At 40.4% G+C, this 15562-nt stretch overlaps 1 protein-coding gene across 7 annotated transcripts in view; it reads left to right on the top strand.

The window, feature by feature from the left end:
- The first annotated feature begins 381 nt into the window (after positions 1–381).
- Positions 382–15562, top strand: part of mpp3b (MAGUK p55 scaffold protein 3b) — a 56369-nt gene continuing 41188 nt past the window's right edge. For 3 of the 7 annotated variants that reach the window (XM_084134309.1, XM_084134308.1, XM_084134306.1), the window contains exons 1-4: positions 404–540; positions 7585–7713; positions 8111–8229; positions 8312–8389. In XM_084134309.1, coding sequence (XP_083990435.1) covers positions 7689–7713; positions 8111–8229; positions 8312–8389 — 222 coding nt within the window. In that variant the 5' untranslated portion in view covers positions 404–540; positions 7585–7688. Of the gene's footprint in view, positions 732–7584; positions 7714–8110; positions 8230–8311; positions 8390–15562 lie in introns of all 7 variants that reach the window. The other 4 variants (XM_084134311.1, XM_084134312.1, XM_084134310.1 and 1 more) reach the window with 4 other exon arrangements.

The raw sequence follows: 15562 nt of genomic DNA, 5'->3' as shown, positions 1-15562 counted from the left end.
CGTTGCGTCTACCTTCATTTATTCCAATTTAGAGGTGTTACACTTTATTTCGATTTTAGAAAATAAACTTGATTGCTCTCAGAAATTCAACAGTTTCTTGTTTTTCACTTGTTTTTTTACAAGTAAAATACTTAAGTACTGTTAAAATCAGATTCTCTAAGACTTTTACTCAAGTCATACTGTAATTGTCATTTTCTCATTTAAGGTATCTGTACTTTTCCTCAAGTATGATTTTCAGGTTCTCTTTACACCTCTGGTTAGGAACACCAGGTTTTTGAACTGTAAGTACACGACATTGTCCAGAATCAGGCGCTGCTGATCAGCTCCTGCCATATCACAGCGAGCATCATTAGAGGAGAGAGAGGAAGAGGACCAGTGGGGGGATGGTGATAGAGAAAGAGATTGAAGAGGGAGGGCTGAAGATTGTATGAGAGAGAGAGAGAGAGAGGAAGGGGGGAGGTAACGAAGAACCGAGACATAGATGCCGAGAGTCTTTCCATGAAAGCGGAAACGCTCTCACACACGCACGGGCAGTAAAAGGTAAGAGATACAGAGGCGTTCTCCCTTTTGCATGCTGGCTGTATAATCCGCTCTGCAGACAGAGTGAACAGCAGGGTGGAAGGATCCTGCACTTAAAAGGATCTCAGCATCCAGTGATGCATTTTTCACTGGCCACATTCCATGACAGACAGTTTTGGAGAGACTCTGGGATGCACGTCTGCTGGAATGAGGTAGAGGGATGCGGGGTGTCCCTTAATTTTTCTCAGATTCTCTTTAGGTTGTCACTGTAAATGCATTCAGAAAGCATTACTGAATTGAAAAAATAGTGATGTAAATGTATTTTGTGTGTTTTCTATTTGTTCCTCCTGAGCTTCTGCTTTTATACTGTCTTGAGCCATCTTGAAGGTGTTCCCTTGCACCTGTGATTTGTTGTCATGACTGTGTGTGTGTGTGTGTGTGTGTGTGTGTGGATCAGGTTTTACCAATATTGTGGGTATTAACCAGAACAATGTTTAAATAAACATACTAAATAATATCTTAGTGACAATATAAAATGCAAAAAAATTTTTATATGAGGTGTAGTGGATAGAAAATATAATTTGCTCTCTATAAGACCAATCTAACTTCTAATGCAGTTAGAAGTTAAAGTTGTGAGTGTGCATGATCATGTGCAACCTGTCAACTACTGAATCTGCTTGTAACACATTTGCAGGTGCATATACAGTATTGTGACATGTTTTAATTTGATGGACTGGCTGTTTTCTGATAATTTGCTGAATTTGAATGAATTTGGCTCCATAGGGTTCAGTGACTCCTGCTGATGTCAATTGTGATAATCTTCTCCAAAGAGATTTAATTTGATGTCTTTGCTGCCCATGCTTGTGTCCATACAAGCGTTTATGTGCACAATGCACACACACACCAAGAGAGAGCCAGAGCTGCCAACACTAATGGTGGCCTTTAGCAGTACGTGATAGTGAAAGGGACAGATGGTGCAGAAGAGTGGCTGATTGACCTTGTCCCCCAGCAGGGCACATTTTCAGACTTTCATGAATCATTCTGTAAGGGCGAGAACTGGGCAAAAGACCCCCTGTTCTTCTGGAGAAAGAGAGGATGATAAAAGGTCAGACAGAACAGGCCCAAGGTCTTCAGACTGCAAAACAAAAGGTGGTTTCACTGGGGAGAATAATTTGCAATTTGGCATTCGTAACAATTAGGTTTTGTGTTTGGTGGTGTTGGGGTGGCGTTTTGCATATGACACTTTCACCGATGGTATTTTCAAATGGTAAGCTGGGCTGCAAAGTACTAGCGAGATGACCCTGATCTGACCATATGTCTGGTGAGAATCCCCATAATGCAGCTGCAGCATGTGAGGAAGATGGAGAGACACACAGAGCAGCGTAATCTTTCCATCACGCACGTCATAATCAGAGCGAATGGGAAAGAGAAAGTCTTTTGAGAGAATCAGCACGGATTAGAGGGCTTTAAAAAAAAAAAAAAGTCTGTAGTAAGGTTTCAGCTGGTCTGGAACAAGCTGTACCAAAATTTTAAATCATGACACCCCTCAATATTTCATCCACTGTAGGGTTTCAGCTCCTTGTGTGAAATATTCAAAATTCAGAATGTCTCTCAGATCTAATCTTTCATCAGCACAACAAGGTTGTGATTTCTGAAACCATAGGCCTCATTTAATGCAATCACTTTATGAATTTAAGAACTTCCTGCTCTGATTTAAGAACTTTTTAAGGGCTTAATTTGTGTAAGGACGAATTAAGACCTGCAGAAACCCTGATATAGTGAAAAACGGTAAATGGTTTAACAGTGTATTATTTGTCATTTTACTGTAAAATACTGTTAATGGTATTTGCAAGTAAAATCTATGAATTATCATATAATTAATGGTGAAAACCAGTAGGTCTACATTCCAGGAATTTATATTTTATTTATTTAAATAAATGCATTTATTTAATAGCGTTATTGATTTATTACTTATTTATTTAAATAAATTTTAAAAAATCTGATTTTTACTATCAGTAATGCACATTATGGTCTTTTGTGTTACATTTCCTGTTATTTAGTTAATGTTGATTGCATTATTTTAGTATCACGTTTTCTATTGTACCACCTGTATTATAATGGTGATTATCAGTATATTTTAAGGTACAAAGCAGATTTTGTTATTTTAAGTACTATTGGTATATTGACATTATTTAACTTATATATGAAGAGTTCAGATGCAAAAACCTCTAAGTGCCATCTGAAATTTTCTTCTAGAATGATCATTTTTATCAAGCTCGTTTAAGTTCAGTTATTTCACTTAAATGGCAATAAATAGGTAATTTTCATTGCCATTTAAGTGAAATTACTGAACTTAAATATACAAGCTTCATAAAAATGATCATTCTAGAAGAAAATTTCAGATGGCACTTAAGAGGCTTTTGCATCTGAACTCTTCATACATACATATATATATATATATATATATATATATATATATAATGTTTTAATATATGTTTAAATATATGGTTTTAAGTTGTACAATATACAGGCAACAATATGCCTGTCACAATTACATTAGTTTGGACTCGTTATGTTTCGTCATCGTCTGCCTTCGTCCTTCATTTGTTGTCACAGACACTATGTTCAGCTGTGCACTCATCAATCACCATCATTATCACCTGTATATGTTCAGTACTGTTTCAGTTCAGTGTCCGCTGGTGTCGTCAGTGTTATGGTTGTGTTTGCGTGCCTGTCTATGTTTGGATTTACCTGTGGATACTATTAAAGCCTGTCTTGGATCTTCATCTTCTTTGTTGTGTGCTTAAACAACCAGCCTCGTGACAGAACACCGGACCAAACAAAGTAAATAGTGACGTGTTTGAAAGTTTTCTTTTCTTTTTTTGTGTTCAGTGTTTTTTTCCATTGTCACCCCTTCTTGCACCATGGACTTTCCAGCAGTGAAACTTTTGTGCCTTGAGCAGGGAGAACGCTCCCTTGAGAAAAAGAGTTTTTGGATCTCACCCATCAAACCACATTCCTGGAAGATTGCCTGTGCATGTACCTGCGTGTCGGTCTCAACACTGCCACGCGTGCATGGTTGTCCGGGGAGGTATTTTGAGGAAGCTTCGCAACATATGTGGAGTGGGTGCTTGCATCCTGCGGATCAGCGTTCATCATCGAGGATGCTGCCAGCCCTACTTCCCATCCAAAACCACCCAGACGATAAGGATTGAAGGCCTGAGCCCACGGCAGATAGCGCGAAGGTGACCAATATGACGTACGAGCAGGGCCCATCGCAGAGGGAGTGTTGGTGAGGAGTGAGCCCTGCCCATCCCGTCCGCTATTGAGAGTGAGTTTCTGTTGACTTTAAAGGACACTTGTTTTGCATTTGGAGAGGAGGATTCCCCGTCCCCTTTGATCCCGCCTGAATCAGAATCAGAATCTTCATCTTCAGACCTGCTAGCCCCTCCCAGCCCCCCTCTTCCACAACCTCTCCAGACTATTTTGAACGCTCTATTAATTATTATTATTATTATTTATTTATTTTTGCATTGGTTTTCAGTCTCTTCCCCAGTCTTCAGCCATCTGTGCCACCCAGTTATCACCGTCTCCCTTAAGTCCCTTGGTACCACCTCTGCCTCCTCTCAGTAGCGTGGCACCACCTCGGATCTGTAGGGAGCCATCTCTTCCTGGGCATGAGGAGCCCGAGGCTCCACCTCTAGCCTTGGTGCGCAACGCTATGTCTCGACCCGTCACCCTGGCTCCTGCGCTCCTTCCGCCCTCGACCTCAGCGTAGATCATCGGCCATTCGGCCTTCCCCTTTCCCTCGGCATGTTGGCTCCACCTGGGTCAGACATCGCTCTGTTTCCGCTGCTCTCTGGTCCGCCACCCCTTCGGCTGTGGCTTGCTCCACCCTTCCTTAGGTTCCGCCTCCATCCTCGGTCGCTCCAACTAGCCCTCAGACCTCTGGATCCCCTCCTCTATCTCGAGAGATCGTCGCTGCAGCTCCGTCGTGGCCACCAAGATCTTCGCCATCTCTCCACCACCTCGGCTCATCGACTGCGCGGTGGGCTCCATCTTCGCCGCCATTGCCTTCGGTCATCCCCCATGGCGACCCTGATCAGTGTTCCTCCATGGCTTCTCCCTCCATCAACGCCACTGTGGGGCACTCCCCTGGCTGTGGCCTAGATGAACAACCATCATACCCTGCTCAAGGTCATCCCCTGGCTCACTCCATCATCACCACCCTGGACTTGGTGGTTTGTCCTCCTCACGGTCGTCCGTCCACCTCCACAGCCTCCTCCTGCCTGTCTGTGACATCCCTTCGCCAGCCCTCTTCACCATCCCTTCACCAGGCCCCTTAACCATCCTCTCATCCTCTTCGCCGCCTCTTCTCCATGGCGCGAGGTCACGCCTACCCAGGAGGGGGCGTTCTCACAATCACATTTGTTTGGACTCGTTATGTTTTGTCATAGTCTGCCTTCGTCCCTCATTTGTTGTCACGGACACTAATTATGTTCAGCTGTGCACTCATCAATCACCATCATTATCATCTGTATATATATGTGACCCTAGATCACAAAATATATTTGTGGCAATAGCCAACAATACATTGTATGGGTCAAAATTATCGATTTTTCTTTTATGCCAAAAATCATTAGGATATTAAAGGGGACCTATTATGCCCCTTTTGACAAGATGTAAAATAAGTCTCTGATGTCCCCAGAGTGTGTATGTGAAGTTTTAGCTCAATTTTATTTACAGCACGTTTAAATCATCATTTTTTGGGGTCTGTGAAAAACGCACTGTTTTAGTGCTTCTCCTTTAATGCTAATGAGCTGCTGGTTCACGACACAGGGGGCGGAGCCTAAGCAGCCGCGATCAGAGCCAGAACAGGGAAGATGATAATAATAAAACAGACAATCACAGTAATGGTGTTCATTTCGACCATAAAAATGCCTACAGAGTCAGAGAATATATGCTGTATGGAGTTGGAACAGGTATAGTTTAGTTTAATTACGATTATAACCTATTTGGCATTGCTTGTATACACTATTAATGCAAGCCTGCTGTAGGACTCCGTCTGACGATCTGAATTGTCTGAATGATGACACAAAATATACTGATGAGTTTAATAAAGTTTACTGTATGTCACACAAAAGATGAAGCATCAGTTTTTCTTCAGAAAATCACTGTTAGAGCTGAGTAAACAGTATAAGAAGTGCATAAGTAACTTACATAAATTTCTGTAGAGTTGAGGGAGCATTTTCTTTGAAAACAAAATGAATCCACCTCGTCTTCAGTGGCTGGCAGATTTCAAGAGTAAATAGAGAGATCTATGTGAATGAATACATCCAGCTACAACACCTTCAGCGCTTGGGTGATGCTTCGACGCTTCTCGTGAGTGCATTGCTGCAGCAATGGCTGATGTGTACAACTCGCAGTGAACTCGATCAGGGCGGGTCTAAGTTATAACGGCAGTGTCAGTCAACACTCGTGGGCGGGGCCTGTGGCTTTAGTGATGTCACTAAAGCCACATTCTGAAAACAGGTCGTTTGGAGAGACTGCTTATGATTTATGGGGATTAAAAAAAAAGTGTGTGTGTGTTAAAAAGTGTGTTAAAAAAAAAGGAGTGAGTGGATTTTTATCACTGTAGGGTGGTTGTGTACACACACTGCCAACACACATTTATGTCCAAACACCATACAAAAGTGAATTTTGCATAATAGGTCCCCTTTAAGTAAAGATCATGTTCCATGAAGATATTTTGTAAATTTTCTTCCGCAAATATATAAAACATATATTTTTGTGAGTGAATGCAGCACAATCGCGAACATAAATGGACAACTTTAAAGGCGATTTTCTCAATGTTTTTTTTTTTTTTTGCACCCTCAAATTCCAGATTTACAAATAGTTGTATCTCGGCCAAATATTGTCCTATCAATGGAAAGTTTATTTATTCAGCTTCCAGATTATGTATAAATCTCAATTTCAAAAAATTGACCTATGTGACTGGTTTTGTGGTCCAGAGTCACGTATGTTCTGTTTCAGTTTGGTGTCCGGTGTCATCAGTTATGCTTCTGTTTGCGTGCCTATGTTTGGATTTGCCTGTGGATACTATTATAGCCTGTCTTGGATCTTAATTGTGTGTTTATATAACTAGCCCCGTGACATTGCCATTCCATAATACCTAATACCTGTCACACATTTTAACTTAAAAAGGGTTCTCCAATGTGATCATGGGAACATAAAAGGATATTGTATGAGAAATGTTCTCATATGGAATCTGCATTGCATTCTCAAGAAATCCTGTTTTCGAGCACTACATTCACAGAAATGTTTAGGGCTGTTTTATTTGATTTGTAAATGGGCTAAATTATTTAACCATGCTTGCAGAAAAAAACGAAAAGCATCAGTTTCAGACTCTGTTAACAAGACTTTAAAGTAGTGCAGCGTACACTGTTTCCTGTGATGTATCTCTGGATGAAAAGCAGTGATAAAGTATTGATTGTTGTTGCCATGGGGATTATTTCCCCGAGGACTCGTTTTCAAGAGAAGTGATCATATTTCTACTTACTTCACTCATTTATAGGGATCTGTGTAGACCACCAGAATCTATATCCCCTCTGAAGAGAGATGCTTTTCTTCAATTGACTCATCACAGCAAAATCCTATCCGGATTAAACTGAGATGACTAAGTGTAATTGAATTTAATGCCATGCCTAATGACTATTGTCACATCTTTCATTCTCCCCCTTTCCTCTCTTTTTTTCTCCTTGTTTGTGTAACCTTTCTATTTTGTCTCATCTTTTTTTAAAAGCAAAATTTCACCTAATGGTGGTTTGTTATACTTCATAACATTGCAAACCTAACCATGCAAACAGCAACGGCATTTAAAGCCAAAATGTAATGATCTAGTGAGCATAAAATATTATTACCCTCTAATTGTTATTATTTTGGATTTGCCTCATTGATTTGATGTGCCACATACTTATTGATGTGCCATATAACAGCTATTTACCATGAAATCCATGAAAGGAAAAATTAAAATGTTAACTTGCCAATTTTTTTCTCTCTCTTAAGGTTTTGTGGATAACAGGCTTTTCAGATGAGCCTGCATTTTGAATGATCTAAGAGAAGAGGAGAACCCCTTTTCCTGTGTCTCTCTGTCAGTCTCATGAGCAGCCATGCCTGTTCTCTCACCTACCACAGGTACTTCATACAGCAACTGTGATGCTCTCATTCAATAAACTCACTTGATCATCATATTAAAAAAACACACAAAAAATATTTATACACAAAAAATTAATAGTGAAAGATTTTTTTTTTTACAATCATGTAATTCACGTTTTATTTTACGTGGAAGCAACTGAATACTTTAATATTATAAAACATATTCTGAAACATGGCTAGAGTATTTTTTTTAATGGTATTGGTGACTAATATTTTAAACATAGCTAGAGTATTTTTTCAATGGTATTGGTGACTAAAAATATTTGTTTTTGTGTGATGTTACAGTACAAACACTAATAGGTGTCAGTTATCCTGATGTATCGGTCAACGCAACAACTATTATATTATTCATTATTCAAACTCTTGCATGCTGCAGGTCTACATGAGATGCTAGCCCTCCTCACCTCCCAGCTGCATCCAGAAGCTAATCATAAGGAGGACCTGGTCTTCCTCAGGGAGGTCTTCAGTGAGAGGAGCCTCAGCTATCTTATGAAAGTGTGTAATGCTGGAGAAAATGTCTAATATCTTAATAGTGTTTCTGTGAATGATTATCAATCTGTACTGACCTGTCTTGTAGATTCATGTGCGACTGAGGCAGTTCCAGCTCCAGAGTCCGACCCCAGTGTTCCATAGCGCATCCTGCCTGGCTGAAGACGTAAGTGTGTGTCATCTCTACCCTCATACTGCAAACAATCAAATCCTCATTATAACTAATATACACATGTCTTCATAAGATTATATACAATATACATCCGTTCAAACAGATACTTGACTCAATAGTCAAAAGTATTATTGATTTGACTGCACTTACACTATTGGATGAGAAATGAGCTGGACGATGACACTGTTTTCTGCAGAACTGCTTAAACGATGAAATTAACTTATTTAATAATTGATGATCTTTATAGTGGAACTGAATCAACACTGAACTTCAGCTGAACAATGACACTATTTTCTTTTAAAGCTGCTGTACAGCCGAAAGGAATTCTGTTTGCATCATTGAATCATTTTCCTGTCATTTTCGCTGTAAAGCTGATTTGAAACAATCTGTATTATATAAAACACTATATAAATAAAGGTGACTTGACAAGATATTAATTAAAATAAAAAAAACAGCAAAACAGTAATATGAATTTTTTACTGTTTTCTATTTTAAAACATTTTAAAACATTTTAAAATGTAACTTATTCCAGTGATTGCAAAGCTGATTTTTGATCATTCATTACTCCAGTCATCAGTGTCAGTGATCCTCCAGAAATCATCGTAGTATGCTCATTTGGTGCTCATGAAACATTTATTCTTATTATTATTAGTTGGTAACAATCTTACTGAACCCAAACTTTTTAATGGTTGTGTAGCCTATGTAAAACAGCAACACATTTTTTAAGCAATAAATTTATAAAATTGAAAAACAGTTACAATTTTTTTTTACAAAAACAGTAATTCAGAACTATTTCTATGGCAGAAATAGTAATAGTATGCTAGTGTGCATTTTCAAATTCAGCAAGTGATTAAGAAAAGTTTTTGTACAGGGGCGGATCTAGAAAATAATTTATTGAGTGGCAAGGGGGTGGCATGAGGACTGTGAGCGGTGGCAACACCAAAGCAAGCAAGCATTTAATTATCTACACTAAATCTATTGTCAGGGGGAATAACTAAACAGTTAAACAGTTTATTTAAGACAGCAAAAACAACACAAGAGAGTCAGGATGTCATGGGTGCAGATGTCAAATCCTCAGCAGCACCTGAGATTGCAATGGATGAGATGGAATAGAACCCAGGCAAAAAGTCCAGTGAATAAATTCACAACTGGCGAGGGAAGTATTCCAAGAACAGGCAGGAACTGGAACACAGGAAACAGGAGAAAAGAACTGCACAAGAAAAACAGGACGTGAGCACCACAATGATCCAACAAAGACAGAGTAAACACAGCAACTATAAATAGAGGAGCTGACGAAACACAGCTGACGCCGATAGCTCATCAGCAATCATGATTTGTCCAGCAACGCAGGTAACGGACACACACACAAAACCTGACAGGATGAACTCACAGCTGTGACGAAATCTAGTGCAATATGGGACCAAGGTCTCAAAGGGACAGGCAACGGCTGAAGGAGTCCCACCGGGGGCTGATTGGAAGTCTTACAACTAGCACAAACTCAGCAGGCCAAAACAAAACTATGAATGTCACGAGCCATAGATTGCCACTAGAACCACTGCTTAACCAGAAAAATTGTACGATTCACCCCTGGATGGAACAATGACCCCACCAGATGACATCAGACTGCAAACTCTCAGGCACAAACAAACAGCCCGGTGGGAAACCAGACAGAGGCTTTACCCTTTGTAAGGCATTGTGAACCTTCGACTCAATCTCGCAGGTGACCACAGAAACGATCAGTTTCTCTGACACAATAGAATCGGGAGAGGACGGACGTTCGTAATGATCAAAAATGCGAGACAAAGCATCAGGCTTGATGTATTTAGAGCCCGGACGATACAAAATGCAAAAATCAAAACGACCACAAAATAGAAACTTCCACTAAGCCTGCCTAGAGTTTAAGCGTTTAGCAGATCTAATGTACTCTAAGGCACCCCCGAGCCTTCCAACCACTGACGCAACTCCTCCAACGCCAGATTGAATAAAGAATTGGAATCTCTCCCAATGATTGCTTGGAAGACCGCGGGGGAGTTGGACAGCCCGAACAACATGACCAGATACTGGTGTCAAATACAGGTATTAAAAGCGGTGTTCCACTCATTCCCCTCCCTGATGCGGACCAAATGATACATGTTGCGGAGATCCAACTTCTTGAAAACGGAAGCCCCATGCAACAGCTCGAAGGCTGAAGTCATTAAAGGATATGTATTCTTTGCCGTGATGCTGTTCAAACCCCGATAGTCAATACAAAGGTGCAGGGATCCTTTTCCACAAAGAAGAATCCTGCACCTGCAGGGGAAGAAGAAGGGCGGATGAGTTTGGCTGCAAGAGAATCAGAAATATATTTCTTCATGGCCTCCCATTCTGAAACAGAAAGCGAATATAACCTGCCTTTAGGCGGAGACATACCTGGTAATAAATCTATAGCACAGTCATATGGACGATGTGGAGAAAGAGAAGCAGCCCGAGACTTACTGAACACTTCATTCAGGTCCAGGTACTCAACAAACAGTGATCTGTTGCCAATTGATGTGAGGGTTATGGAGGGAAAGCCAGGGGTGACCTAGGACTACTGGAATGAGAGGAGAATTGATTAACAGGAACCGTATTCAGTATGATTACCAGATGTGATGAGCTTCATCTGACCTGTAGAACTAGTGATGGATGGCAGAGCTTGACCAATGAGAGAGTTGACAGATATGGAATGAGAAAGTGTAACCACAGGAATCTTAAGCTGCTGAGCGAGAGTGACATATATGAAATTACCAATGTCTCTAGTGTCCAACAATGCTTGACTTGTATGGGGAGTGGTGGCCCATTGCAGTCTGACCAGGAGGAGAGTGGCTAAAGAGGATTTTTCAAAAGTCACACCACCCGTCAGTAACCTCGGAACCACCTGCATGGGTTCCGGATCTAGACTGACCGTAATACTGGAACACTTAGCATCTGGAACAAAATACTGATGCACACGCTGATCACGCCGTTATAGACAGGCATCATCTCGAATAGCCAGCTTGATAAGTCCATCCTGATCAGTGGGTAAATCCAGTGCAAATCGATGGCATGGTCTGTAACCGAGTGGTTGCCTTGATGTAAATCCACCAGCACCTGGGCTGTAAAGCGCTCAGTCAAACACCCTCTTCATCTCGTCGACGAAGGCCTGTAACGAGGAAAAGCCTGGATGTTGATTCTGCCAAACCTATGCTGTTGCAAGGTTGTTAATGAATGCTGGGAAAACGGATTACGTGACTCCTTTTTTTACTTTTTAGGATGGCTACCAGTACAATTTAGGATACAGTATAAGATTATGATGTATGTTTTTAAAGCACTTCACGGAATGGCGCCAGAATGCTTAGCTGAGCTTATTAAACCCTGTAGTCCAGGCGTAATACTAAGATCATTGAAAAAAGGTTCTTCTAACTATTCCATTTATTTCCATTCAAACTAGGGATGGAAACTGATATAAAAACATTAGGCTTAAAAGATTCCCTATCCTGTGGCTCCCTCTAATCGACAACATTAATATCACAGCCTTCATAATTCAGTTTAAATGGCTGATAGTTTAGAATTTGCAGTTAGCATCATAAATTCATTAGGGGTACAATTCACCTTTGTTGCTTGTACCCCTAATAACAAAATATCAATATCCAGGGCACCAAGACACTATTAATCACTACAACACATTCTTAAGTTCATTATAGGTCTATCACTACTACATAAAGGAGAGTTTATTAATATTATGTGGGCTACATGGATGACATACAAATCAGACATTTTAGTGCCTCAAGTTTACAAGGCCATACAAATTCCTTTATGCATGCATAACATGTTGTAGAAGACTCTTAAGAAGTCTTAAGACAAAGAGTTGTGAGAGAATGAGATGCATGTGAGATCAGTGTCAGCAGCGGCTGGTTTTAAAGGGCCCCTATTATGCTATTTTAAAGTTTCCTGTTGTTGTGGAGTCTCCTACAACATGTTTGCATGTTTGCATGCATCAAAGGTAAAAAAAAAAAAAAACTGTTTAATTTACTCATAATATACATTTACCCATCATCACATTTTCAATGACTCTCAAACGACTCTCAAACGACTCATCAAATGAAGCGATAAATCAGGCGATATAATCTGCTCTGATTGGCCAGACAGCTCAGTCTGTTGTGATTGGCTTGCCATGTACAGCGAGTCGAAAACAAAAACGCCCATTGCCATAACAACGTCAGCTCTGCTTGTCCTGAGGCTTCCTACACTGTAAACTAAACACAGTAACGAACACTGACGTCGATTTTACCATATCAATGCGAGCGCGAGTCCGATGATGAAACATTGGAATAACTAGTTATTCAACCCGAACCTCCATCGCAAGGACGACTCGAGCAGGATGCTACTCAGTGATACACTACTGAGGTACACTAGCCTGGCTAACGTCAGACCTCTTTCTCTTTGAGACGTGGTCTGGGAACCACATGTGCATTTTCTCGTATTTGAGGCGTGGTTTACGAATGCCCAGAGCCGTTTATTGGGCGCTTCAAATGTCTATCAAATGCGCCTGTACGTAGCTCATAGCCAATCGTTTAAATTATACCAGATGACGTTGTAGAGCGACAGATATTCAACGAAGAAGACGACGATGGGTCAGAGATTTATGTGTACACCAGAGTCCTGCATGGGTCCGATTTTGTAAATCCGCACCCACCCGTACCCGCAGTGCTTAAAACCGCACCCGACCCATTTTCCGACAGCAGCACTAATTAAAATCTGCACCCGACCCGCTTAAAATAGAACCGACACCCGACCCGCACCCGAAATAAAATCAGTTTAGACTATAACATTATAGACACACTTACAAAAAATGTTTATTGCCAGGTCATACAGAAGTTATTACACGACAATTAACACAAGGACAACTTCAGCCGAAGATGTCAAAAGGCCGATGCATGAAGAACATGGCTAACGTTACCACAAAACTGAGTAGCCTTGTAACATTTTACCAGTCGAACAGACGCGGCAACACTATATGCCACGCAATTTCGTCTAGCCTACATCTGACCATTTTGGGTTCAAACACGCCCTGCACACCACACATACTTAACAGTGTTAAATATGAAAAATACCATTCGATAGAACTGCTTTGTTACCACAGTTATCTGCGTGCTTCCTCAGGGATGAAGTTCCACATCTGCGGCTATCCAACACGAAAATGTTTGCAGCAAAGCCTTTCACAATATTTTCTTCAGATAACTCCAAATTTCTCCCACACACTGGACTTGATTTTTGATGACGTATTGTCGACAACTTTACATTCTCCACTAGCTATTCTTTTCTTCAACTCCTCAGCATCTATCTCGACGACTGCAAGCAGATCGCGTGCGCGTATGTTTAGGTTATGAAGAATTTTTAAAAATGAAAGTAGCCTAGGTAACGTTATAGATCCTGGGAGGGCGTGGCGTGTGGGCACAAATTAACTGATGTGGATTTTAAATTATTTTATCAACTTGAAATACAGGCATATTTCCTAAAAATATGCATATTTTTACGTCTGTCATGTTGGATCCATAGATATAAACAAACTGCTTTGGTGTGTCGCATAGATGTCGTCATCGTCTTGCTGCTCCCTCCCCGTTCTGTGATTGGTTCCCTAGCTGAGGCGAAAATCTGGTCCATGGTATCCAGGCTGCCTAGCAGCGTGAATAAAATCGCGCTGCGCTCAAGGCAGCATGGGGAAACCCAGGCTAGAGGTACACTATGAGATGTTGCAACTTAATTCCTCACCATCAGCATTAACAAGTGAATGTCCATCAACAAACCGATTATTTTACTTGTACTAATTTATTTACTAGAGTATTTTTCTAATATATTGTGGTGAACACGTGGAAACTGTATCAATAACAGTGCATGTATACATAAGCTGAGCTCTAGCGTGAATGATCTGATGTAACATAAACGTTGGTAAAACAAATATTTCCTCAAATTAGTGACGACAGACAATCTGCATTAATAGACACAGTTTTAGGTAATAGTGGCCCACAACTGATTAGCAGAAGTATTTCAAGACAGTGATAAAGTGAGTTAGCCAGTTAGCAGGAGACCTAACAGTTACACAATATAAAACTCAGAACTAAGTATTTTGAACACCATCTCGAATCCTTTTGGTTTGCGAATCCTGCATTGAACTCTGAGATTTGAGAAGCAGTCATCAGTGAAATAAAGGGAACACAGCAAAAGTTTAAGTTTATACTGCTGTGATATCGTGGTAAAGATTAACTTTAACCACCGATTCTTCACATGCTCGTCCTTGGGCAGTGAAAAAAAAAAAAAAAAAAACTGGCTTTACCTTAACATTATAGAGCACAACGCTGTCTTCTCGACATGATGCTATCCAGCATCCACAGGAATCAACTGCTGGTTTGAGGTTCAAGTTTTCCCTGGTGTCTGCACACGCAATAAGTGGGCGGGCAATATTCTAATGTTTCGTCTTGATGTCACAACGAAACGGCTAATGACTCGTTTGAAAAACAATTCATTTCATTGACTCAGAGTCGACTCTTCCTTTTGAAAGACAATAACTTTATATACGGTGCACTTTCAGATTTAAAACTTTGCAGGATGTTTTCATTCACTTACAGCTATGTTACACACTACATGAAAGGTCATTTTCAAAAATCCATAATAGGGGCCCTTTAAGACTGCTGTCCAGAATGAGGCTAGGACATACAGGATTAAATAGAACTTTATTTATAATGAAAAAGCATTTTGATGGAATATGTGAATATTGCAATAGTCAAGAGACAATTGAGCAAAGATTGATTTCACAACTTGGTGAGAACCAGATGACATTAAATTTACATGATATACTGCAAAGAGGATCTGGTGAAATTTGTTTTCATTTTTTGTTTTCTTTTTTGAAGATAACTGGGTTATTAAAAAGAATTTAAGTAAGTGTAGGTTGACCTCTTGATCCACACTCCAGTCCAGATGATGGCGGTAATGCACCAAAAAGCTGGTTGCCAACCACTATAGAAAAAGAATAATAAGAAGAATTTAAGACTGCTCAGTCTGCTCTTATGAGGATACTCGACAAAACGGACATTTAAGCATAATTGCGTGTGTTAGTATTTGTTCAACTTCAAGCCAAAACAGAACTCGATCAATTTGTCTTGGCTTGAATGG

This window comes from Abramis brama (genome assembly GCF_963993115.1).
Source record: "Abramis brama genome assembly, chromosome: 14".
Lineage (NCBI taxonomy): Eukaryota > Metazoa > Chordata > Actinopteri > Cypriniformes > Leuciscidae > Abramis > Abramis brama.
Note: the sequence above shows the minus strand (reverse complement) of the source record. Positions and strands in the feature narration are given on the sequence as shown.